The sequence below is a fragment of the Pristis pectinata genome, chromosome 40 (assembly GCF_009764475.1).
Source record: "Pristis pectinata isolate sPriPec2 chromosome 40, sPriPec2.1.pri, whole genome shotgun sequence".
NCBI classification, from domain to species: domain Eukaryota; kingdom Metazoa; phylum Chordata; class Chondrichthyes; order Rhinopristiformes; family Pristidae; genus Pristis; species Pristis pectinata.
In genome coordinates this window covers 1,982,322-2,005,038 of record NC_067443.1, presented here as the reverse complement: position 1 = coordinate 2,005,038, position 22,717 = coordinate 1,982,322, and the positions used below count along the sequence as shown (strand labels likewise).

General features: G+C 58.2%; 1 protein-coding gene across 1 annotated transcript in view; it reads left to right on the top strand.

Annotated features, from left to right (window-relative positions):
• Nucleotides 1-22,717, top strand: part of LOC127587393 (prelamin-A/C-like) — a 117,129-nt gene that overhangs the window by 37,539 nt on the left and 56,873 nt on the right. The window contains exons 3-11 of the mRNA XM_052045692.1: nucleotides 4,634-4,790; nucleotides 7,225-7,350; nucleotides 8,786-8,956; nucleotides 10,494-10,619; nucleotides 12,271-12,491; nucleotides 12,958-13,198; nucleotides 13,681-13,788; nucleotides 16,577-16,696; nucleotides 18,099-18,194. Of these exons, the coding sequence (XP_051901652.1) occupies nucleotides 4,634-4,790; nucleotides 7,225-7,350; nucleotides 8,786-8,956; nucleotides 10,494-10,619; nucleotides 12,271-12,491; nucleotides 12,958-13,198; nucleotides 13,681-13,788; nucleotides 16,577-16,696; nucleotides 18,099-18,194 (1,366 nt within the window). The remainder of the gene's footprint in view (nucleotides 1-4,633; nucleotides 4,791-7,224; nucleotides 7,351-8,785; nucleotides 8,957-10,493; nucleotides 10,620-12,270; nucleotides 12,492-12,957; nucleotides 13,199-13,680; nucleotides 13,789-16,576; nucleotides 16,697-18,098; nucleotides 18,195-22,717) is intronic.

Here is a 22,717-nt window from a genome sequence, read left to right as displayed (position 1 = left end):
AGAGAGACTCACAGAGGGGGAGAGAGAGAGAGACTCACAGAGAGGGAGAGAGACTGAGAGAGACGCACACGGTTGGAGGTCGGGATTGAACCAGGGTCCCTGTAGCCGTGAGGTAGCGGCTCTACCCGTTGTGCCACCCCGCTTGTTCCCCACCATGCTGTGCGCGCTGTTGGTGGTGGGGGATCTCGGCCATTGACTCAATGCCTGATGCCACAGGCTGTCAGGGGACGGCGAGGGGTTAAGGCTGTCCTCAAAGGCCTCGCAGGGTGTGACAACCCCTCCCAGTCGGTCCTCGCTGGCTGCAGTAGACCAGTTCTCCAGCCCTCTGCTCCACAGGCTGCGGGCAGGCACTGCACAGTGGTTTCTGAAGTAAATGGGTGACTAATATCTGTGGTATGTTGGCTCCCTGCGTTGCCAAGGCAGATATACAGTGTGAGTCACCAGGGTAGGATCTGCCTGGCTGTTGCTGGGGAAACGGTGTCCGAGCCGCCATGTTAAATGCACTGACATGGGGCAAACTTAATTTTACCCCCGCCCCAGCACAGAGGTAGTCCAAGTTTATTGTCGTGGGTGGATATACCCAGGGTATAAATGCCACAAACACTAGCCTTTTGCAGCTCAGTACATTACAAATATAATTTAATGAGCTAAATTTAACATCAATTATGCATAACTTGCATAGAAGAAAATAAGCATAACGACTTTAATGCAAGTTAAGAGAAAAAGAAGTGCAGTCCAAGGCAGTGATGGGGTTTTTCTGGTGGGTTCAAGTGGGGGGAGAAGCTGTGGTCAAACCTTGAGTTGTGGGGTCTTCAGGCTCCTGGACCTCCTGCCTGACGGCAGCGTCGAGAAGAGGGACAGTGGGGGGTCCCCGATGGCGGAGGTCGCCTTCTCCGGGAGACGTCGCCCCTTGTAGACGTCCCTCGGCGGTGGTGGGGGGGGGGGGGGGGGGAGCTGTACCCGCGGCTGAACTGGCTGAGTCCCAACGCACGGGAACGCAAGAGCGGTGGGAGCTCCCATACCGGGCCGTGGTGCAGCCAGTCGGAATGCTCCCCACTGTACGTCTGGAGGAGTTTATCAGAGACTTGCCCAATCTCCCGAAACTTCGAAGAAAGTAGAGCCACTGGCGTGCCTTCTTCGTGATTGCATCAATGTGTTGGGCCCGGGATAGATCCTCCGAGATGTTGACGCCCAGGAACTTGAAGCTGCTCCCCCCTTCCCACCGCTGACCCCTCAGTGAGGACTACGGGTGAGGGGAAAGGGGAACAGTGCAGGGTCCCAGCGGGGGAGGCCTGGTCTCTTGGCTTGTGAGAAGATGTCCAGCAGTGACCCACAGGTCATTGGAATCGCACAGCACGGAGACAGGCCCTTCAGCCCAACCGGTCCGTGCCGACCAAGGTTCCCATCTAAGCCACTCCCATTTGCCCGCGTTTGGCCCATATCCCTCTAAACCTTTCCCATCCGTGTACCTGTCCAAGTGTCTTTCAAATGTTAATGTACCTGCCTCACCCACTCCCTCTGGCAGCTTGTTCCATATACGGACCACCCTCTGTGTCATATTTTTAAAGAAACGTTGCTCAAGTTCCTATCACCTTAAACCTGTGCCCTCTAGTTCTTGATTCCCCAACCCTGTGCGCATTCACCCTGTCTACGCCCCTCATGACTTTATAAAGCCGCCCCTCAGTCTCCTACGCTCCAAGGAATAAAGTCCCAGCCTGCCCAACCTCTTCCTATAACTCAGGCCTCGAGTCCCGGCAACATCCTCGTAAATCTCCCTCTGCACTCTTTGGAGTTTAATCTTTCCTACAGCAGGGCGACCAAAACTGAGCACAGTACTCCAAGTGCGGCCTCACCAGCGTCCTGTACAACCTCACCATGACCTCCCGACTTCTACACTCAGTGCCCTGACCGATGGAGGCCAGTGTGCCGGACGCCTTCTTCACCGCCCTGTCTACCTGCGATGCCACTTTCAGGGAACCCTCTGTCCTACAACCCTCCCCAGGGCCCTGCCGTTCACCATGAAAGATCTGACTTTCCAATATGCAACACCTTGCACTTATCCGAATTAAAGTCCTTTCGCTGTTCCTCAGTAAACTGACCCCAGTTCCCTGCCCTGTTGAGCTAACCTCTGGGTACACCAATGGTTAAATACACTGTTTGCACGGGCATGGAACTGTGGCGTTGTCTGATGGAGTCAGTACTGTGATTTCAACTGTTACACAGTTGTCATAGAGTCTCACAGCATGGAAGCAGGCCCTTCTGCCCGTCCAGTTACCTGCTAGCCATCAACCACCCATTTGCACCCATCCCCATTTTATTGTCCCCACATCTTCCCTTTGACTCCCTGCCCCCCCCCCAGGATTCTACCCCTCACACACACACACATTGGGGGGGGGGCCCAATTTACCCACCCCGCAGGCAAGACGGATCCCACGCGGTTGGGGAGGGGGGAGAACATACCAACTCGACACTGACAGCGCCCGAGGTCAGGATCGAACCCTGGACCCTGGGGCTTTACCCGCCGCGCCGCGCGTTGGTCGGCCCCGGAGAGCCGAGTTATTCCGACGGCAACTCGCCCGTGGCGAGGTGGCGGGGAAGCTTCGAGGTGTTCAGCGGAATTAGACCACCTTGGGAAACGTCCGGGGCGGGAGGGAATTCCGGAGGGAACGGCCCAGCGGAGGCTGAGTGACTGGAGTGGGAGGAGGGCAGAGGAGGTGGGGTTAAAACCCCAGGCCACACCCAAGGGTGAAGGGTGTGAGTTGGGGGATGGAGTTTAGGTCGAGCTGAGAGCGGATCGAGGGGGATTATTCGGGAGAGAGTGGCTTAGATCGGATCGGACAGCTGGAGTGGGGACAAGGCGCCTTTCGCACACACGGTGGTGGGTATCATCAAAGCCGAGTTTACCGTCAGACGCACAAGTCCGTGTGTGCACAGGTACAATGAAAAACTTACTTGCAGCAGCATCACAGGCACAGAGCATCAGAGGCACAACATTCACAAGAAAAAGACAAATTATCCACAATTTTTACAAGAAAGGACACAGAACAAAGTCCACTGTAGTGCAAAGTTCTCCCAGTGTTGCTGTACTGAGGCAGTGATTAGGGTTGTGCCGGTCAGTTCAAGAACCGAATGGTTGAAGGGAAGTCGCTGTTCCTGAACCTGGTGGTGTGGGGACTTCAGGCTTCTGTACCTCCTGCCCGATGGGAGCTGTGAGAAGATTGCATGGCCCGGATGGTGGAGGGTCTTTGGTGGCGGACGTTGCCTTCTTGAGGGAGCGCCTCCTGTAGACACTCCCGATGATGGGGAGGGATGTGCCCGTGACGTGTTGGGCTGAGTCCACTGCTCTCTGCAGCTTCTTCACAGACAGTTGAGGGTTCGTGGAACAAGCTGCCAGAGGAAGCGGTAGACGTGGGTGCAATTCGAACGTTTAACAGACACTTGGACAGGTACACAGGTAGTGGTATTGGTTTATTATTGTCACTTGTACTGAGGTACAGTGAAAACCTTGTCTTGCATGCTGATCATACAGGTCAATTCATTACACAAGTGCAGTTATATTGAGTTAGTACAGAGTGCATTGAGGTAGTACAGGTAAAAACAATAACAGTACAGAGTAAAGTGTCACAGCTACAGAGAAAGTGCAGTGCAATAAGCTGCAAGGTCGCAACAAGGTAGATCGTGAGGTCAGAGTCCATCTCATCGTATAAGGGAACCGTTCAATAGTCTTATCACAGTGGGGTAGAAGCTGTCCTTAAGTCTGGTGGTACGTGCCCTCAGGCTCCTGTATCTTCTACCTGATGGGAGAGGGCAGAAGAGAGAATGACCCGGGTGGGTGGGGTCTTTGATTATGCTGGCTGCTTCACCAAGACAGCGAGAGGTATAGACAGAGTCCACAGAGGGGAGGCTGGTTTCCCTGATGCGCTGGGCTGTGTCCACAACTCTCTGCAGTTTCTTGCGGCCCTAGGCAGAGCAGTTGCCGTACCAAGCCGTGGTGCATCCGGATAGGATGTTTTCTATAGTCCATCGATAAAAGTTGGTGAGTGTCAAAGGGGACATGCCGAATTTCTTTAGCCTCCTGAGGAAGTAGAGGCGCTGGTGAGCTTTGTTGGCTGTGGCATCTACGTGGTTGGACCAGGACAGGCTGTTGGTGATGCTCACTCCCAGGAACTTGAAGCTCTCAGCCCTCTCGACCTCAGCACCATTGATGTAGACAGGTACAGGTGCATGTGCACCGCCCCCTTTCCTGAAGTCAATGACCAGCTCTGTTGTTTTGCTGACATTGAGGGAAAGGTTGTTGTCATGACACTGTGTCATGAAGCTCTCTATCTCCTTCCTGTAGGAAAGGTTTAGAGGGATATGGGTCAAACACGGGAAAATGCGACTAGATCACGCGGGCGACTTGGCCGGCAGGGATGATTTGGGCCGAAGGGCCTGTCTTTGTGCTGCGTGACTCTGATGGGCAGTGCACCAACCTCGTAATGTCCTCCCCTTGCATGCAAGGAGGACACTCCCACACCACCAGGTTGTGACGATGGGGTCCCACGGAGCGTTCAAGTATCTGAGTCAGATTGCTGAGGGGTAGTCCTAACCCCTCTCTCTCCTCTCCCTCTCCCTCTCCCCCTCCCACCGCCAGGAATACAAAGAAAGAGTCCGAGCTGGCAGCTGCCCAGGCCCGTATGAGGGACCTGGAGGCGATCCTCAACTCCAAGGACGCGGCGCTCTCCACCGCCCTGGGGGAGAAGAGGAATCTGGAGAACGAGCTGCGGGAGCTGCGGGCGAAGATCGCCAAGGTAGGGGCCTTCGGGGGTGGAGGGTTGGGTGCGCCTCCTGTGGCTCTGGGGGTGGGCTGGTCGGGTCTGCCGCTGGCTCTCCGACTCTCGACGATCTTTTAACGTCGAAGTCGGGTGTGTTGTCATCTGCGCAGGTGCCTGTGCGCGCGGGTGCAGTGAAGAGCTCACTTGCAGCGACATCACAGGCACAGAACCTCCAGGGACCACAACTGTCCTCTCAGGTGAGACAGAGATTCACCTGCACCTCCCCTAATATCATCTGCTGCGTTCGGTGCTCCGAGTGTGGCCTCCTGTACATGGGCGAGACCAAACGCAGACTAGGCCGATAGTTTCATGATGTTCACCCGGCTCTCCAATTCCCTTGGACTATCCCTGACACCTCTCTCTCCTTTCTCGATCTCTCCATCTTCATCTCCAGAGATCCTTTATCCACCGACATCTTCTACAGACCCACTGACGCCCACAGCCACCTCGACCACAGCTCCTCCCACCCTGTCTCTTCCTCTCAATTTCTCCGCATCTGTTCCCACGATGAGGCTTTCCAGGACATCCGAGATGTCCAACTCCTTTTCTAACCGGGGCTTCCCTGACCCCCCCCTACTGCGGTCGAGAGGGCTCACACCCGTATCTCCGCCGTCCCGCATCTCCGCTCTCACCCCCACCCCTCCCAGACCCAACAGGGAGAGGGTCCCCCTTGTCCTCACATTTTATCCCACCAGCCGATGTATCCAACACGTCATTCTCCGTCACTTCCGCCATCACCGACGGGACCCCACCGCCGAGCATATCTTCCCCTCCCTGCCCCTTTCTGCCTTTCGCAGGGACCGCTCTCTCCGCGTCTCCCTCGTTCACTCCTCCCTCTCTCCCCCCAACCCCCCCCACCCATCCCGCTCCCACCCCGGGGACTTTCCACCGCCCACACCCATACCTGCACCTACACCACCTCCATCCAGGGACCCAGACAGTCCTTTCGGGTGAGACAGAGATTCACCTGCACCTCCCCGAATATCATCGGCTGCATTCGGTGCTCCAAGCGTGGCCCCCCTCTACATTGGCGACACCAAACGCAGACTAGGTGACCGTTTCGCGGAACACCCGCGCTCCGTCCGTAACCGCGATCTGCGTCTCCCCGTTGCCGGTCGCTTCAACTCCCCCTCCCGCACCGTCACTAATCTGTCAGTCCTCGGCCTCCTCCACTGCCGGGAGAATTCCAAGCGCAAACTGGAGGAACAGCGCCCCGTTTTCCGTCTTGGGACCTTGCAGCCTAACGGCATGAACATTGAATTCTCCCACTTTAAATAACCCCCCCCCATGCCTCTTCCTTTCTTCCTGTTCCAAGCCTCTTTCCTCCTCAGATATCTTTTCCTCTCCCCCTGTGGATCTGCCCTCCCCTCCTTCCCCCCCCCCGCACCTGCCCATCACCATCTCTTACCTGCATCTACCTATCGCCCACCCTGTGCCCACCCCACCTCCCCTCTTTTGTCTACCTATCACTGCTCTGCTTTTCCCTCCTCTATATCGGGCTTCCCTCACCCCCCCCCCCCCCCCCCCCCCCTTTTCCCGATCCTCAGTCCCGAAGAAGGCTCCCGACCCGAAACGTTGACCGCCTGCTTTTCTCCGCGGATGCTGCCTGGCCCGCTGAGTTCCTCCAGCGTCGGAGTGTTTAGCCTCAGATAAGCAGCGTTCACAAGAGAAACATAGATTAAGTGTAAATGACACAAGAATGATGCGCAGAGTGATCTTGAGGTCCACGTACATCGCTCCCTGAAAGTGGCCGCACAGGTCGACAGGGCGGTAAGGAAGGCGTACGGCACGCTTGCCTTCATTAGTCGAGGCGCTGTTCAAGAGTCGGGAAGGTGGGCTTGGTGTTGGTCTGGTGGGGAAGAGGTTCCATGCCCGGGGCTCCCCATGCTAGATGTGGACCGTACAGCGCACTCCCTTCCCGTACCCCCACCCACACCAGCACCCATCGATGCACCTATTGAACACTGACCTCTTGCACCTCCCTGGGGGCGCAGGGTTATTTTCTCTAACGTTATCCAAGTGTACCAGCTTGCCAAGTGAGGTCATGGCGTTCGTATTCACTTAGCCAATGTGTTGGTGGAGCCTGACCAATGACAGTGTACCATCATGTCGGCGTCCGGCCAATGAAGGCGCGCTGTGTTGTGGTGCCTGACCAATGAGGGTGCACCACGTCGGTGTCCGGCCAATGAGGGCGCGCCATTACAGATGAGAGTCCAGGGGTCCGAGGGCACAGCCTCAGAACAAAGGGACGTCCCTTCAGAACTGAGACGAGGAGGAATTTCTTCAGCCGGAGGGTGGAACAGATGAGGCCTGCGCTGGGGCAGGGAGGAGGGTTGAAGAGCGTTCCTTCGCGCCGGGAGTGACCGCCGCGTCTCCCTTACCTTCTGGGATCTTGCTGTGCCTTCCCCAGCTGGAGCTGTCCCTCAACGACGTCAAGAAGCAGCTGCACGACGAGATGCTGAGGAGGGTAGAGTGCGAGAACCGGGCCCAGACCATCCAGGAGGAGCTGGACTTCCAGAGGAACCTCTACGACGAGGTCGGTGCACGGTCTACCCCACCCCCTTCCCTCTGCCTCCTCAACCAGGAAACCCCCCTCCCCCCCCCCCCAAACCTTCTCCTGTTACGGGTCAAAAGCCGCCCGCTCGACCCCATTGTAACCTCCCTCGCCCCCACCCTGACTCCTGGTAATCGTTACCCCCTTGCTTGGGGAGAATCCGCCCTGCTCCCCTTTCCTTATTGACCCTGTCTCACCTACCAAAGCCTCGGGCAAGAACATTTCTTTCTTAAACTGTGCGGACCCTCATTTTTCAACGGTGTCCCCATTACTAGGCTTCCCCTCCCTCCCCCTCCCTCCCCCTCCGCCTCTCTCTACCTGGCCTGCCCCCCATTGGTTCCCAGCCCCCTCCCTCCCTCCCTCCCTCTCTCACTGACGGGGTCGTCGACATGTCAACACCACCCCCCGCCCCCCGACCAAAGATGATCCCTGATCAGAATCAGATTTTTCAGGATCAGGTTTATTATCACTGACATTTGACGGGAAATGTGTTGTTTTGTGGCAGCCGTACAGGGCAAGACACAGAAATTACTCTAAGTCACAAAAATAAATCAATAGTGCAAAGGGGGAATAACGAGGGAGTGTTCGTGGGTTCACGGACCGTTCAGGAATCTGATGGCGGAGGGGAAGAAGCTGTCCCTGAATCGTTGAGTGTGGGTCTTCAGGCTCCTGTCCCTCCTCCCCGATGGTAGTAACGAGAACAGGGCAAGTCCCGGGTGGTGAGGGTCCTCAGTGACGGACGCCGCCTTCTTGAGGTGCCGCCTCTTGAAGATGTCCTCGATGGCGGGGAGGGTTGCGCCCGTGATGGAGCTGGCTGAGTCTACGACCCTCTGCGGCCTCTCGCGATCCTGCGCATTGGAGGCTCCGTACCAGGCGGCGATGCAACCAGTCAGAATGCTCTCCGCCGTACATCTGTAGAAATTTGCCGAAGCCTTTGGTGACAGACCAAATCTCCTCAAACTCCTAATGAAATAGAGCCGCTGGGATGCCTTCTTCGTGATTGCATCAATGTGTTGGGCCCAGGATAGATCCTCTGAGATGTTGACGCCCAGGAACTTGAAGCTGCTCACCCTTTCCACAGCTGACCCCTCAGTGAGGGCTGGTGCGTGTTCTCCCGACTTCCCCTTCCTCAAGTCCACGATCCGATTGGGCGTAGGGGCTGGGAATGAGGGCAAATGTGGGCTAGGTGGGGCCTGTGGTCCTGGGACCCCCCACCCTACCTCTCCCTACTTTTGGGGCTTGCTGATCGCAGGATGGAGATCAAGGCCAACTTCCCATGCCTTTTATAGACTCCCCCTCCCCTGTCCGCCACCCTGCCCTCTCCAGCCCCAACCCGTCCACTCACGCCCATCTGTCGTCCAGCCCCATTACCGAAACTTCTGACCCTTCTCACTGCCCCCCACCACCCCCAACACAGGAAATCCGCGAGACCAAGAGGCGTCACGAGTCGCGCCTGGTGGAGATCGACTCGGGGAGGCAGCGCGAGTACGAGAGCAAGCTGGCCGATGCGCTGAACGACCTGAGGTCCCAGCACGAGGAGCAGGTCCGGCTGTACAAGGAGGAGCTGGAGAAGACCTACAACTCCAAGGTAACCCGATGGACCCTCCCTCCCGCCCGCCACCCCCCCCCAGAGTTACCCGTCACCAGCGGGGTCAACACCCTGATTGGCTGTGGGCCCCACAGGTCAGGGGCAAGGTGTTAGGTTCAGACACTGGGCCACTGGTAAGTTCGAAGGCGATTAATGTGCTGTGAGACTAAGTCCACTGTAGTCCCAGTGTTGCTGTACTGAGGCAGTGATTGGGGTTGTGTCGGTCGGTTCAAGAACCGAATGGTTGAAGGGAAGTCGCTGTTCCTGAACCTGGTGGTGTGGGGACTTCAGGCTTCTGTACCTCCTGCCCGACGGGAGCTGCGAGGAGACGGCACGGCCCGGACGGTGGGGGATTTTTGACTATGGATGTTGCCTTCTTGAGGCAACCCCTCCTGTAGATACTCCCGACGGTGGGGAGGGATGTGCCCGTGATGTATTGGGGCTGAGTCCACTGCTCTCTGCAGCTTCTTATGCTCCTGCGTGTTCGAATTGCCGTCCCAGACCGTGACGCAACCGGTCAGGGTAATATACAAAGGGTTGTGGTGGGGAGGTGGTACAGATGAGATGTGGGGTGGATCAGCCACAACGAGGTCGATTGTGAGGTCAAGAGTCCATCGTATCGTTCAATAGTCTTACAACAGCGGGATAGAAGCCGTCCTTGAGCCTGGTGGTACGTGCTCTCAGGCTTTTGTATCTTCTGCCCGATGGGAGGGGGGAGAAGAGAGAATGTCCGGGGTGGGTGGGTGGGGGTCTTTGATTATGCCGGCTGCTTTCCCAAGGCAACGAGAAGTGTAGACGGGTCCACGGAGGGGAGGCTGGTGTCCGTGATGTGTCCACAACTCCCTGCAGTTTCTTGTGGTCCCGGGCAGAGCAGTTGCCGTCCCAAGCCGGGATGCATCCGGATCGGATGCTCTCTGTGATGCATCTGTAAAAATTAGTGAGGGTCGACGGGGACGTGCCGAATTTCTTTAGCCTCCTGAGGAAGTAGAGGCGCTGCTGAGCTTTCTTGGCCGTGGCGTCTTCGTGGTTGGACCAGGACAGGCTACTGGTGATGTCCACTCCTAGGAACTTGAAGCCCTCAACTCTCCTGACCTCAGCACCATTGATGTAGACAGGCGCATGTGCGCCGCCCCCGCTTCCTGAAGTCAATGACCGGTTTTGCTGACATTTGAGGGGAGAGGTTGTTGTCCTGACACCAGGCCACCGTCTAGCGTAGCGGTTAGCGTGACGCTATTACAGCGCCAGCGACCCGGGTTCAATTCCGGCCGCTGTCCGTGAGGAGTTTGTACGTTCTCCCCGTGTCTGCGCGGGTTTCCTCCGGGTGCTCCGGTTTCCTCCCACATTCCAAAGACGTACGGGTTAGGAAGTTGTGGGCATGCTATGTTGGTGCTGGAAGCGTGGCGACACTTGCGGGCTGCCCCCAGAACACTCGATTGCGATGTACGTGTGACTAATAAAGAAATCTTATCTCCTGTACTCCTGCTTCCATCTTGTGTTCCTGCCCAGCTAACCCCGATGTTAACGTCCTCTGTTGCAGTTGGAGAACGCCAAGTTCTCGGCCGAACGGAACAGCAACCTGATTGGTGCGGCCCACGAGGAGCTGAGCTCCACCCGTCTCAGGCTGGACACCCTCTCCACCCAGCTGAAGCAGCTGCAGAACCAGGTGAGGCAGACCCTGCCGAACATCGTCTGGGCCGGTGAGGGAGGGAGGGGCTCCCTCGGGCGGGGGGGGGGGGGGGGGGGGTGGTGTGGGGGCGAGGGTGGGTCGGCGCGAGCCAATCGCGATCAACCTGGCCCGGCTGCGGGTCCCGTGGAAACCTGAAGACCCCAAACCAAAAATAAAACCCCGCAGACGCCAACGAGCCTGAGGTAAAACCCGAGACCGCGAGGAAATGCTCGGTGGGTGGGGGGGGGGGTGGGGTCAAGCAGCAGCCACGGACAGAGCAGAGGCGACGTTTGTTCAGGTCCGAGACCAGGATGGGTTGGGGGGGGGGGCGTGGGATGTTAAAGAAAGGAATGTTGCAGAGAAGGTCGGGGTGGGGGGAAGCAATGTGGTGGGGTGGGACCAGATAATGGGTCAATGGGGTCGTTAGAGGGCGATTCGGCCTCCAGGTCGGTGGGAGGTGGTCAGGGTGGGTCACCCGGAGGGGTTGGAGGTCTCCTCTGTTTCCGTATTAATTGGATGCAAGATTCCCATCCGAGCCAGACCCATGCACCCGCGTTTGGCCCGTATCCCTCTAAACCTTTCCCATCCATGTTCCTGTCCAAGTGTCTTTTAAATGTTGTTAATGTACCTGCCTCACCCACTCCCTCTGGCAGCTCGTTCCACATACGGACCACCCTCTGGGTGAAGAAGTTGCCCCTCAGGTTCCTATTAAATCTCTCCCCCTCTCACCTTAAACCTGTGCCCTCTAGTTCTCGATTCCCCAACCCTGGGGGAAAAGACCGTGCGCATTCACCCTATCGATGCCCCTCATGATTTTATACACCTCTATAAGGTCACCCCTCAGTCTCTTACTCTCCAAGGAATAAAGTCCCAACCTGCCTCCATAACTCAGTCCCTCGAGTCCCAGCAACATCCTCGTAAATCTCCCTCTTCATTCTTCCCCAGCTTAGTGGCATCTTTCCTATAGCAGGGTGACCAAAACCGTGCACAGTGCTCCAAGTGCGGTCTCACCAACACCTTGTACAACTGCAACATAATGTCCCAACTCCTGCACTCAGTGCCCTGACTGCTGAAGGCCGGCGTGCCAAACGCCTTCTTCACCGCCCTGTCCACCTGCGACACCACTTTCAGGGAACCGTGTACCTGTACCCCTGGGTCCCTTGGTTCTACAACACTCCCCAGGGCCCTGCCGTTGACGTAGGTCAATTGGGAGGGGGTGGGGGAGGGATGACATGGGGCGAGACAGGGAGGGGGTAAGAAGTAGGCTGGCGAGATGGGCTGAAGGGCCTTCTGGGTGGCGGTGGTGGCTCTCTGCTCTCCCTGAGGCTAACCTTTGACTTGTGACCTGGCTGATCTGTGACCTGTCGCTGTGGCTGACCCGTGGCCTGTGACCTGCCACGTTTGACCTGTGACCTGCTGCCATTGGCCGACCTGTGCCCACCATGCTTGACCTGTGACTTGTTGCTGTTGCCGACCTGTGACCTGCTGCCATGGCCGACCTGTGACCTGCGCCCGCCATGTTTGACCTGTGACCTGCCATCACCGACCTGTGGACGACGTCCAACCCTGTTTGACCTGTGACCCGTGCCCACCTTGTTTGACCTGCCACCATGGCCGACCTGTGACCTGCGACCTGTGCCGGCCGTAGATCGCGGCCAAGGAGGCGAAGATCCAGGAGCTGGAGGCGGCCCTGCAGCGGGAGCGTGACTCCAGCCGGCGGCTGCTCAGCGACAAGGACCGGGAGATGGCCGAGATGCAGCGGCGGATGCAGATCCAGCTCGACGAGTACCAGGAGCTGCTGGACGTCAAGCTGGCGCTGGACATGGAGATCAACGCCTACCGCAAGATGCTGGAGGGGGAGGAGGAGAGGTAGGGTGACCCCTGACCCTTCCCTCCCGACCCTTCCCCTCACGAGCACCCGCCCCCCCCGACCCTTCCCCACCGCGCCCCCGACCCTTCCCCACCGCGCCCCCGACCCTTCCCACCTCGCGCGCCCCCTGACCCTTCCCTTGCGTGCTCCCCTGACCCTTCCCCCCCCTGCACCTGCCGACCCTTCACCCCCCGCGGGCCCCTGACCCTTCAGCCCCGACCCTTCCCACCCCCCGCGTGCCCCACGACCCTTCCCCCCCCCCAACACGCCTCCGATCCTTCCCCCACCCGCCACCCTGACCCTTTTCTCCCCACTCTCCGAACCCTTCCTGTCCCCGTGCCCCCCGGCCCTTGCCCTCCCTGTGCCCCAGACCCTCCCGCCCGACCCCGTGCCCCTCGCCCACCACCCCCCCCCACTGACCCCCAGTAACACTGCCCTCTCTCTCCCCCAACCCCCCACCCCAAGGCTGAGGCTGTCGCCCAGCCCCCCGCCGCAGGTGTCGGTGTCCCGGACCACCACCAGCCGCTCCGTCCACACCTCCCAGGTCGCTCAGACCAAGAAGCGGCGCCTGGACGAGCTGGAGAGCGAGGCATCGAGTGGCAGCAATACCAGCATCGCGCAGCACGCCACCACCAAGGGCCGGGTCCTGGTGGACGCCATCGACCTGGACGGCAAGTTCGTCCGGCTGAAGAACAAGGCCAACGAGGTGAGGCCGGCTGTCGGGATCTCCCCCTCCTCCACTTCCCCAACTTCAACCCCCCCCCCACTTCCTTTCCTTCCACTTCCAATTCCCCCCTCCCTCCCCCCCCTCCCTCCCCAGACCTTCCGTCCCCCCACCTCCCTCCCCCCCGTCCATCTCTCTCCCCCCCGTCCATCTCTCTCCCCCCCGTCCACCTCTCTCCCCCCCGTCCACCTCTCTCCCCCCCCGTCCACCTCTCTCCCCCCCCGTCCACCTCTCTCCCCCCCCGTCCACCTCTCTCCCCCCCCCGTCCACCTCTCTCCCCCCCCCGTCCACCTCTCTCCCCCCCCCGTCCACCTCTCTCCCCCCCCCGTCCACCTCTCCCCCCCCCCCCACCCCTTTCTCCGGCACTCTCTCCTCCCCCGTACCCGGTAGCTGCCTGGCTCTGATTCCACTCGGCCGGGGTGGGCATCACACTTCTCCTGTTTCTCCCCCCCCCCCCCCCACAGGACCAGCCCATGGGGAACTGGCAGGTGAAGAGGCAGATCGGCGGTCGAGCATCCATCACCTACAAGTTCCCTCCGAAGTTCGTCCTGCGCGCTGGGCAGTCGGTGACGGTGAGTGTCCGTCCGTCTGCGTCCGCCCCGTGCCCCCGCAAACTTCTGCGTCTCTTCCCCCTCTTGTCTCACCCACGGGCCCCGCGTGCGGACCCCCGGGAACTTTTCCCTTCCCTCCCGATCCGACGCCTGTAGCTCGGGCACAGTTTGGGGATCGTCCTCCACGGATCTGCCAGAGCTGACGGAGCCGTGAGGTACCGGGACAATGAAAAAACTTACTCCTAGGTACAGACAACACACAGACCCTAAATCTGTGTGAGAGTCCAGGATCTGAGGGCAGAGCCTCGGAATAAAGGGACGTCCCTTTACAACTGAGATGAGGAGGAATTTCTTCAACCAGAGGGCGGTGAATCTGTGGAATCCGTTGCCACAGAGGGCGGTGGGTCCAAGTCTTTGGGTGTGTTTAAGGCAGAGATTGATGGGTTGTTGATTGGTGAGGGGGTTACGGGGAGAATGGGGTTGATTTAAAAAAAAAATCAGCCATGATCGATTTGCGGAGCAGACTAGATGGGCTGAATGGCCTAATTCTGCTCCTATATCATGGTTTTATGGTTATGCACTGTACGTAAAATTATACCATACAGATTTATAAAAGGCTGTGCAAACGCAAGACTCTAAAACAACAAGAAGTCAAAGACCCAATCAGAGACAAGTCCACGAGGTGGTCCGTAGTGTCCCGGTGCTGAGGCAGTGATTAGGGCTGTGTCGGTCGGTTCAAGAACCGAATAGTTGAAGGGAAGTAGCTGTTCCTGAACCTGGTTGGTGTGGGGACTTCAGGCTTCTGTACCTCCTGCCCGACGGGAGCTGCGAGACGGTCCAGCCCGGATGGTGGGGGGCCTTTGACGACGGACGTTGCCTTCTTGACGCAGCGTCTCCTGTAGATACTCCCGACGGTGGGGAGGGATGTGCCCGTGATGTGTTGGGCTGAGTCCACGACTCTCTGCAGCCTCTTGCGTTGGAGTTGCCGTTCCAGACCGTGACGCACCCAGTCAGGACAACTTCAACAGTACATCTGTAAAAGTTTGTCAGTGTTCGGTGACGAGACGAACCTCCTTAACCTCTTAAGAAAGCAAAGGCGCTGGCGTGCCTTGCATCTGTGTGTGCTGGGCCCAGAACTCAGTGCAAAACGCCAAACCTGCTCCTGAACTCTGTTCTCCCGCCTGATTTGGAATTGGTTTATTCTTGCCACGCGTACCGAGATACAGTGAGAAGCTTTTGTCTGCGAGCCATCCAGACAGATCATTCCGTACGTCAGTACATCGAGGGAGCACAGAAGGAAAACAGAATGAGGAATAAAGTGTCACAGTTACAGAGAAAGTGCAGGCAGGCAATGAGGTGCAAGGGTCAGGACAAGGTAGTTCGGGAGATCATCTTTATTGTATAAAAGGTCCGTTCGGGAGCCATAGAACAGCAGGGTAGGAGCTGTCCTTATGGGCTAGCACAGGCTTATTGGGCCAAATGGCCAGGCTATCCCCACTGCTGCTCGCTAATGCACAGACTGTGGTTGACGTAGAGGGGCCCCAGGGTTCGGTTCACCCCCTGACCTGGAGGCGATCCTGGCTTCGGAGAGGGTGCAGAAGAGGTTCACCAGGACGCCGCCTGGGTTAGAGGGCCCGAGCTATCAGGAGAGGTCGGACAGACTCGGGTTGTTTTCTCTGGAGCGGCGGAGGCTGAGGGGAGACCTGATAGAGGTTCGTAAGATTATGAGAGGCACAGATAGGGCAGACAGTCAGAATCTTTTCTCCCAGGGTCAGAATGTCTAATACTAAGGTGAGAGGGGGTAAGTTTAAAGGAGATGTGCAGGGCAAGTTTTTTTTTACACAGAGAGCGGTGGGTGCCTGGAATATGCTGCCAGGGGTGGGGGTGGAGGTACATACGATAGAGGGGGTTAAGAGGCTTAGGCCCATGGATGTGCAGGAATTGCTAACATTAATAAATTGGTTTGTTATTGTCACTTGTACCGAGGTACAGTGAAAAACTTGTCTTGCATACCGATCGTACAGGTCAATTCATTACACAGTGCTTTGAGGTAGTACAGGGTAAAACAATAACAGAATGCAGAATAAAGTGTCCCAGCTACAGAGAAAGTGCAGTGCAGGCAGACAATAAGGTGTAAGGGCCGTGACAAGATAGATTGTGAGGTCAAGAGTCCATCTAATCGTAATAGGGAACAGTTCAATAGTCTTATAACAGCGGGATAGAAGCTGTCCTTGAGCCTGGTGGTACGTGCCCTCAGGCTCTTGTATCTTCTGCCCAATGGGAGGGGGGAGAAGAGAGAATGTCCGGGGTGGGAGGGGTCTTTGATTATGTCGGCTGCTTTCCCGAGGCAGCGAGAAGTGTAGACAGAGTCCACGGAGGGGAGGCTGGTTTCCGTGACGCGCCGGGCTGTGTCCACAACTCTCTGCGGTTTCTTGCGGTCCCGGGCAGAGCAGTTGCCGTCCCGAGCCGGGATGCATCCGGATAGGATGCTTTCTGTGGTGCATGTACAAAAATCGGTGAGGGTCGATGGGGACATGCTGAATTTCTTTAGCCTCCTGAGGAAGTAGAGGCGCTGGTGAGCTTTCTTGGCCGTGGCGTCTACATGGTTGGACCAGGACAGGCTGTTGGTGATGTTCACCTAGGAACTTAAACCTCTTGACCTCAGCACTGTTGAGGTGGACATAGGAGGGGTATGAACCATGTGCAGGCAGAAGAGATTCAGTTTAATTTGGCACTGGCACAAGGTGGGCTGCGCTGTTCGATGTCTGTTGTTGTAACCCGTCCCGTTCCTCCACCTCTCTCCTGCCAGATCTGGGCATCGGACTCCGGGGGCTCCCACAACCCCCCCACCGACTTGGTGTGGAAACAGCAGCGGACCTGGGGCACAGGAGACAACATCAAGACCAGCCTGATGAACAACAGCAACGAGGTGAGAACCCTCCACGTCCCCTGACCCAGGGAAGGTCACCCATTGGCCAGCCCTGACCGATCGGGGCGGGGCGTGTGCGGAGACTGCGGTCCGCGCCAACGTCCGTCCCGCCGGCCTCCTCCCACTGCCCAGCGATACCCTGATGGTTGGGCAACCCTCCCTCCCGAAATGCCCCCTCCCCTTCCCTCCAGTCCCTTGGGGAGTGGGCAACTCTGCCCAAATATTGCTCGGGAACAGGTCCTTCGGCCCACCCAGTCGGTGCCGACCCATCGACCACCCGTTTACACTGACCCCCATTTTATTCCCCCCACACTCCCATCAACTCCTGGATTCTACCCCTCACCCACACACCGGGGGGGGGGGCGATTCACAGCGGCCGATTAACCCACCGACCCCGCACGGGATGTGGGAGGGAACCAGGAGCCCCCCCCGGGGGAAACCCATGCGGTCACAGGGAGAGCGTGCAAACTCCACACACACACAGCAGGAGGTTGGGATCGAACCCGGGTCTCCAGAGCCGTGAGGTAGCGTGTTTTGCAGCTCAGTGTTGAGCCTGGGACACTCCTTCCCTAACCCCTTTCTCCATCCACTTAGAAACAGGCCCTTCGGACCAACCGCTCCGTGCCGACCAAGATCCCCATCCAAGCCAGTCCCATTTGCGCGCGTTTGGCCCATATCCCTCTAAACCTTTCCCGTCCGTGGACCTGTCCCGGTGTCTGTTAAATGTTGTTAATGTACCTGCCTCACCCACTCCCTCTGGCAGCTCGTCCCACATACGGACCACCCTCTGGGTGAAGAAGTTGCCCCTCAGGTCCCCTTTAAATCTCTCCCCCTCTCATCTTAAACCTGTGCCCTCTAGTTCTTGATTCCCCGACCCTGGGGAGAAGACTGTGCGCGTTCACCCTATCGATGCCCCTCATGGTTTTATACACCTCTAGCAGATCACCCCTCAGTCTCCTGTGCTTCACTGAAAACAGTCCCAACCTGCCCAACCTCTCTCCACAACTCAGGCCCTCAAGTCCCGGCAACGTCCTCGGAAATCTCCCTCTGCACTCTTTCCACATCCTACAATCCCTCCCTCCCCTCTCGCCCTCTTCCCTCCGTTTCTTGAGTCCTCGAGTGCCTCTGTGCCTGAATTCGTCAGACTTCTGCACCCTCCCTACCTCCCCACGCCCTCTCCCTGCCAGTGTGGCCGCGACACGGGTTTGTACAGAGGCCACAGCCAATGAGCAGCCCCGGGGAGGCCACTCTGCCCCTTCCCTCTGTGCTAGCTCCTCAGACTCCCCTCTCTCCTGGTCCCGGACGGCAGGTGGGTTGGAGGGAGGGAGTTTTTTGGGGGGAGTCTGTGTGGGGGATGTCCTGCCCCGTCTGACTGAGCATCTCGATTTCCCGCCCACCGCAGGAGGTCGCGATGCGCAAGGTGACTCGCTCGATGTTAATCAACGACGAGGACGAGGACGACTTCGATGGGGAACTGCGGCGGCATGACGTACATCAGGTATAGACCTGAGCTGCTGAGGAGCTGTCGGGGAGTGGACTGGTTCCCACCTCACCTCACCTCACCTCCCTCTCCCCCTCTTACCTCCCTCCCTTCCCCCCCTGCTCCCCCCTCCCCCCCCCCCCCGGACACTCCTGCCGACCAGCCAAGGAGATGACCGTGCCGTACCACAGATGGTGCGCCCACGGACAGGCGTTCCCCGGCGTCGCCAGCGGACCCCGCGCCTCGCTTTGTCACGGTGATGATGTACTCGACCCTCCTCCCTCCTACCCCCAACCACCACCACCCCCCCACCCCGAGCTGAGGGCAGTGGGCAACCCTCACACATCCCCCAGCATGCAGCCAATGGGCTGAATGGCCTTTGGGATTGGATTGGGATGCTGCTGATTTAACCCCAGGCGCGCGGTGTGGCCTTTGGAGCAAGTATAACATCCTGTGACTGAGCATCAATGTGTTTCCGAGACATTCCTGCCTCTGGTTGTTCTGTGTGCGCGCCCTGGGGTGGGGGGGGCTTGTTACTTGGGGGGGGGGTCAGTGGGAGGAGGTTCGAGGGGCTGGGGGTGGAGGAGGCCCCTTGCCAATTCTTCAGTCCTCTCCCCTCCCTCTCGACATCTGGCGGGAATCCAACGCGTTTAAACCCACTGGATCCAGGGGAAGGTGGGCGGAGTTACAGAGGAAGATCCCAGCTCCAGGAGTTCCCCAGCTGAGCAGCCCCCACCCCCCAGTGGGACGTCTGCGAGGACCCCTCCTACCCGACGGTTTGACTGGCCTCCGTCTCCGGGGCGGAGGGACAACTTCCTTCCTGACCTCCCGAGCTCTGAATCTGGAGCGAGCGAGCGCCCCCTCCCCGGCTCGTCTCGGCTCTCTCCCCCACCCCCTCACTTCACCTCCCTCCTCCCTCCCCACTCACCTCCCTTCCTCTCTCCCTCCCTCACCACCCCCCCCCCCCCCCCGACACTCCTGCCGACCAGCCAAGGAGCTGACCGTGGGTACCACAGACTGTGCGCCCACGGACAGGCGTTTCCTGGCGTCGCCAGCGGACCTCGCACCTCCCTTTGTCACGTTGACCCCCTGCCCACAGAACAGAGCCCCCCCCCCCCCCCCCATCCCCTCCCGGTCGGTCAGACGTCCGCGTTCCTCCTCCCCGCTGCCCCAACTCTCGGGCTGCCCGCCCCCTGGCCAATGAAGTCCCTGTCAAACCCACCCACCTACGTCAACCTGAACTGCAGAACCCCTCAGCCAAAGGGGTCAGGAGAAACGGGGCGGGTGGAGACTTACTTCCCCCCCACTCCCCCAGCCCCCCCCCCCCCCCCCCCCAAATTCATCAAGCCCGTGGCTCATCCTCCACCTCCTTCAATTCCCATCCGAAAATTCATCCTGAGCATCCCCAGGGCTCTCGCGGAGAGATTTCCAAAGGTTCCCCCCGCCCGTCTCCGTCCCTGGCGTTCCGGGGGGCTCCCACCCCTGATTCTAGGCACCCTCGCCCCACACACAAAGCTATCGTCACCTCCCGCCACTACCCCTCCACGCCCCATGAGAAATACGCTGAGGTCCTGTGGACAGAACCCCACCCGCTTCCCCCCCCGTCCCCCGTCCCAGGCGTTGGTCTGGGGTACCCTGAGGGACACAGCTTCTCAATGGGTCACTGAACTAGAATTTCAGAAGAACTCCAAGCCAGAGAGGTTAACGTATATCGGGGCGTGAATTCACACCGCGCTGGGCATTGTTGTTGGCCTGCTGTGTGTCTCCTGCCCCCCCCCCCCCCCCCCCCAGCAATTAGTGGGCAGATAAGTGTTGCCAATTGCCTCCATTTGATTCCCCTCCCTTCCCGGCCAAAAATTCGGGACTTCCTTGCCCTTTCCTGGGCCGTACGATGCTCACGGATGTCGGGAATGAGTCCTGGGCTGGAAGCGGGAGCCAGTGAAGGAGAGGTCTGACCCGCCGTAGACCAAGTGGCCAAGACCCACCGCCCCCCAACACCCGACCACGAGGGTCACGATCGGAAACGGGCCGCCCGACCGCTCTGCAGACCCCAGCCAGCGTACGCTGGGGTCCCCGTCTCTCCGCGCTTGGTGTGGGGGGAGCGGGAGACCTCCGCTCAGTCCCAACTGCCCAAGACCTACCCTACCCCTCCCCCCCACTTCACTCCCTGCTCTCCAAAACCCGCCGGGGTCGGTCTCCTCCCCATCGACGTCCGAACCCGCTCGGCAGCCGGGCACTCGCTGGGTCTCCCCGCCTTCGGGAGGGGTGGGGCAGAGAAATTCCGAAATTCCTTCGCCGTCCCAAATCCAGAACGGACCCCGGTTGGGGGGGGGGGGGACACGGAGGAGGCCGGGGAGCTCTTGCCCCGGACACCACGCTGGTCGTTCCGTCCAATTCTCTTCGGGAGGCTCTCTTTCCTTTTTGTCTCCGTCCAAAACGTTTCAGGTTCCCCCTTTCCTTCACGACGCTGCACCCTGTCCCCAAGGGTTGGGGGGGAGGGGGAACGGGGGGGAGTCCAGGTCTTGAAGACCACACATCCACCACCACCACCCCCGGCTCTTTAAAAAGATGCCTCCCCTTGGCTCTCAGCTGGTACCACTGGAGTGGTCACAAGTTTTACTGTAGACCTTCCCCTCTGTGGTTACAGACCCGTCCTACCCAGTATCCCTGCCATTACACACCCTGTATCATTACAAACCCATCAGCTCCCCCCCCCCCGCTGTCAGTCAATTATTACAGCCTCATTGCCTTTGATACCCCAGTTATTACAGACCTCCCTTGCTTATTACGTGCTCCCTTTGCGGCGAGTCTCCCTGTTACAGACCCAGCCCTCGAACTCCCTGCTCGTACGGGACATCCTCTTTTGCCCCTTGGCTTCAGCTGAGGGAGAACCCACCAACCCACCAACCCACCCCCCCTCCAGCCACCCCACCTTTCGAAAGGTCCCGACAAGGGCGGACACGGTGAAAGGTTTGTAAAGGCCGCCCGAGCCTCACCCAAAAACCTCGGTCTCTCTCCGTCATGCCGTCTGACACCTCGGTCCTTTGCATTTCCAAAATTTGTTCTTGAAGCGAGCTCTCAGGATTTCATGGTGCCTTAGGGATGTCATTCTAGCTGTAAAGTGCAACTCTTGCTTTGTAAATTGTCCAGTGATCCGATTGGATACAAACTAAATTACATCCATCGCAAGGTCCTCTGTCCAAACTTGTTTAAATAAAAATCATTTTGAAAGATCACGGCTGTCTCCTTCTTATTTCCGTAATGACTTCCTGATTTACTTCATATTTAAAGATAAACATGGCTGATCCGGTTCCTTGCAGGATGTTCCAATTTAATTAGCCCTTAAATTAATTAGTCTTGAGGAGTGACTCCAATCATTTACTTCTTATCGTTTAAGGGTCTGAAAGGAGCAGCTGCTTCCAGATGTGTATGGAAGGGGAGGGTTTTAAACCTGGTCTGGGATGCACTACCTGACAGTGGGGTTAGAAATTTGAGAGTGGGAGAGGGGTGGGGAGAATATCTCGGGGTTGAAGCAATATCTCCCGAGTAGTTATTCAGTGACGCTGTGTCTGCTTAAGCCCGGATTCAAGGGCGCCATGAAATTCTAACTGTCTCTGCCCTGTCCTTTCCGTCGCTCAGCCACAGGTGTCCTCCCTCTGGGACCTTGTCGGTCCGTCCGTTCTCCCGGAGATTGGACGTTGATGGCAAGGGCATCATCTGCAGCCTCTGCCATCTTGGCACCTCCTAACATAGAACAGTACGGCACAATACGGGCCCTTCGGCCCACAATGTTGTGCTGACTTTTAAACCTCGCCTAAGACTATCTAACCCCTTCCTCCCACATATCGCTCTGTTTTAAATTCCTCCATATGCTTATCTAGCAATCCCTTGAATTTGACCAATGTACCTGCCTCCACCACCGCCCCGGGCAGCACATTCCACGCCCCAACCACTCTCTGGGTAAAAAACCTCCCTCTGAAACCCCCATCCGCTCTCTGGTCCTGGGGGTGGAGGGGGTAGTGGTTTGCAATTTGAATCCCTCCCCCCGACCTCCATTTCGATTTCCCCCCCCCCCAGTCCCTGGGATCCTCCACTGTCCTGACCACATCTCGGTCGCACCAGGTTCTGGGGATTTCTCCCTCCCTTCCCCAGGATGCCCCCGAGTCCAGACACAGCCTGCCCTGCCGTCGCCAGTGTTCGATCTCTCCTAGGGTGGCACAGCGCAGAAACAGGCCATTCGGCCCACCCTGTCTGTGCTGACCTTTTTGCTCATCTGCTCTAATCCTGTCTGCCTGCGTTAGGACCGTATGGTAGAACATTACAGCACTTCGGCCCGCGATGTTGTGCCGACATTTTATCCTGCTCTGAGATCTATCTAACCCTTCCCTCCCACATAGCCCCCCATTTCTCGATCATTCGTGTGTCTAAGAGTCTCTTAAATGTCCTTAATGTATCTGCCCCCACAACCTCTGCCGACAGTGCGTTCCACACACCCACCACTCTGTGTAAAAAAAACTTACCCCCGACATCCCCCTTATACC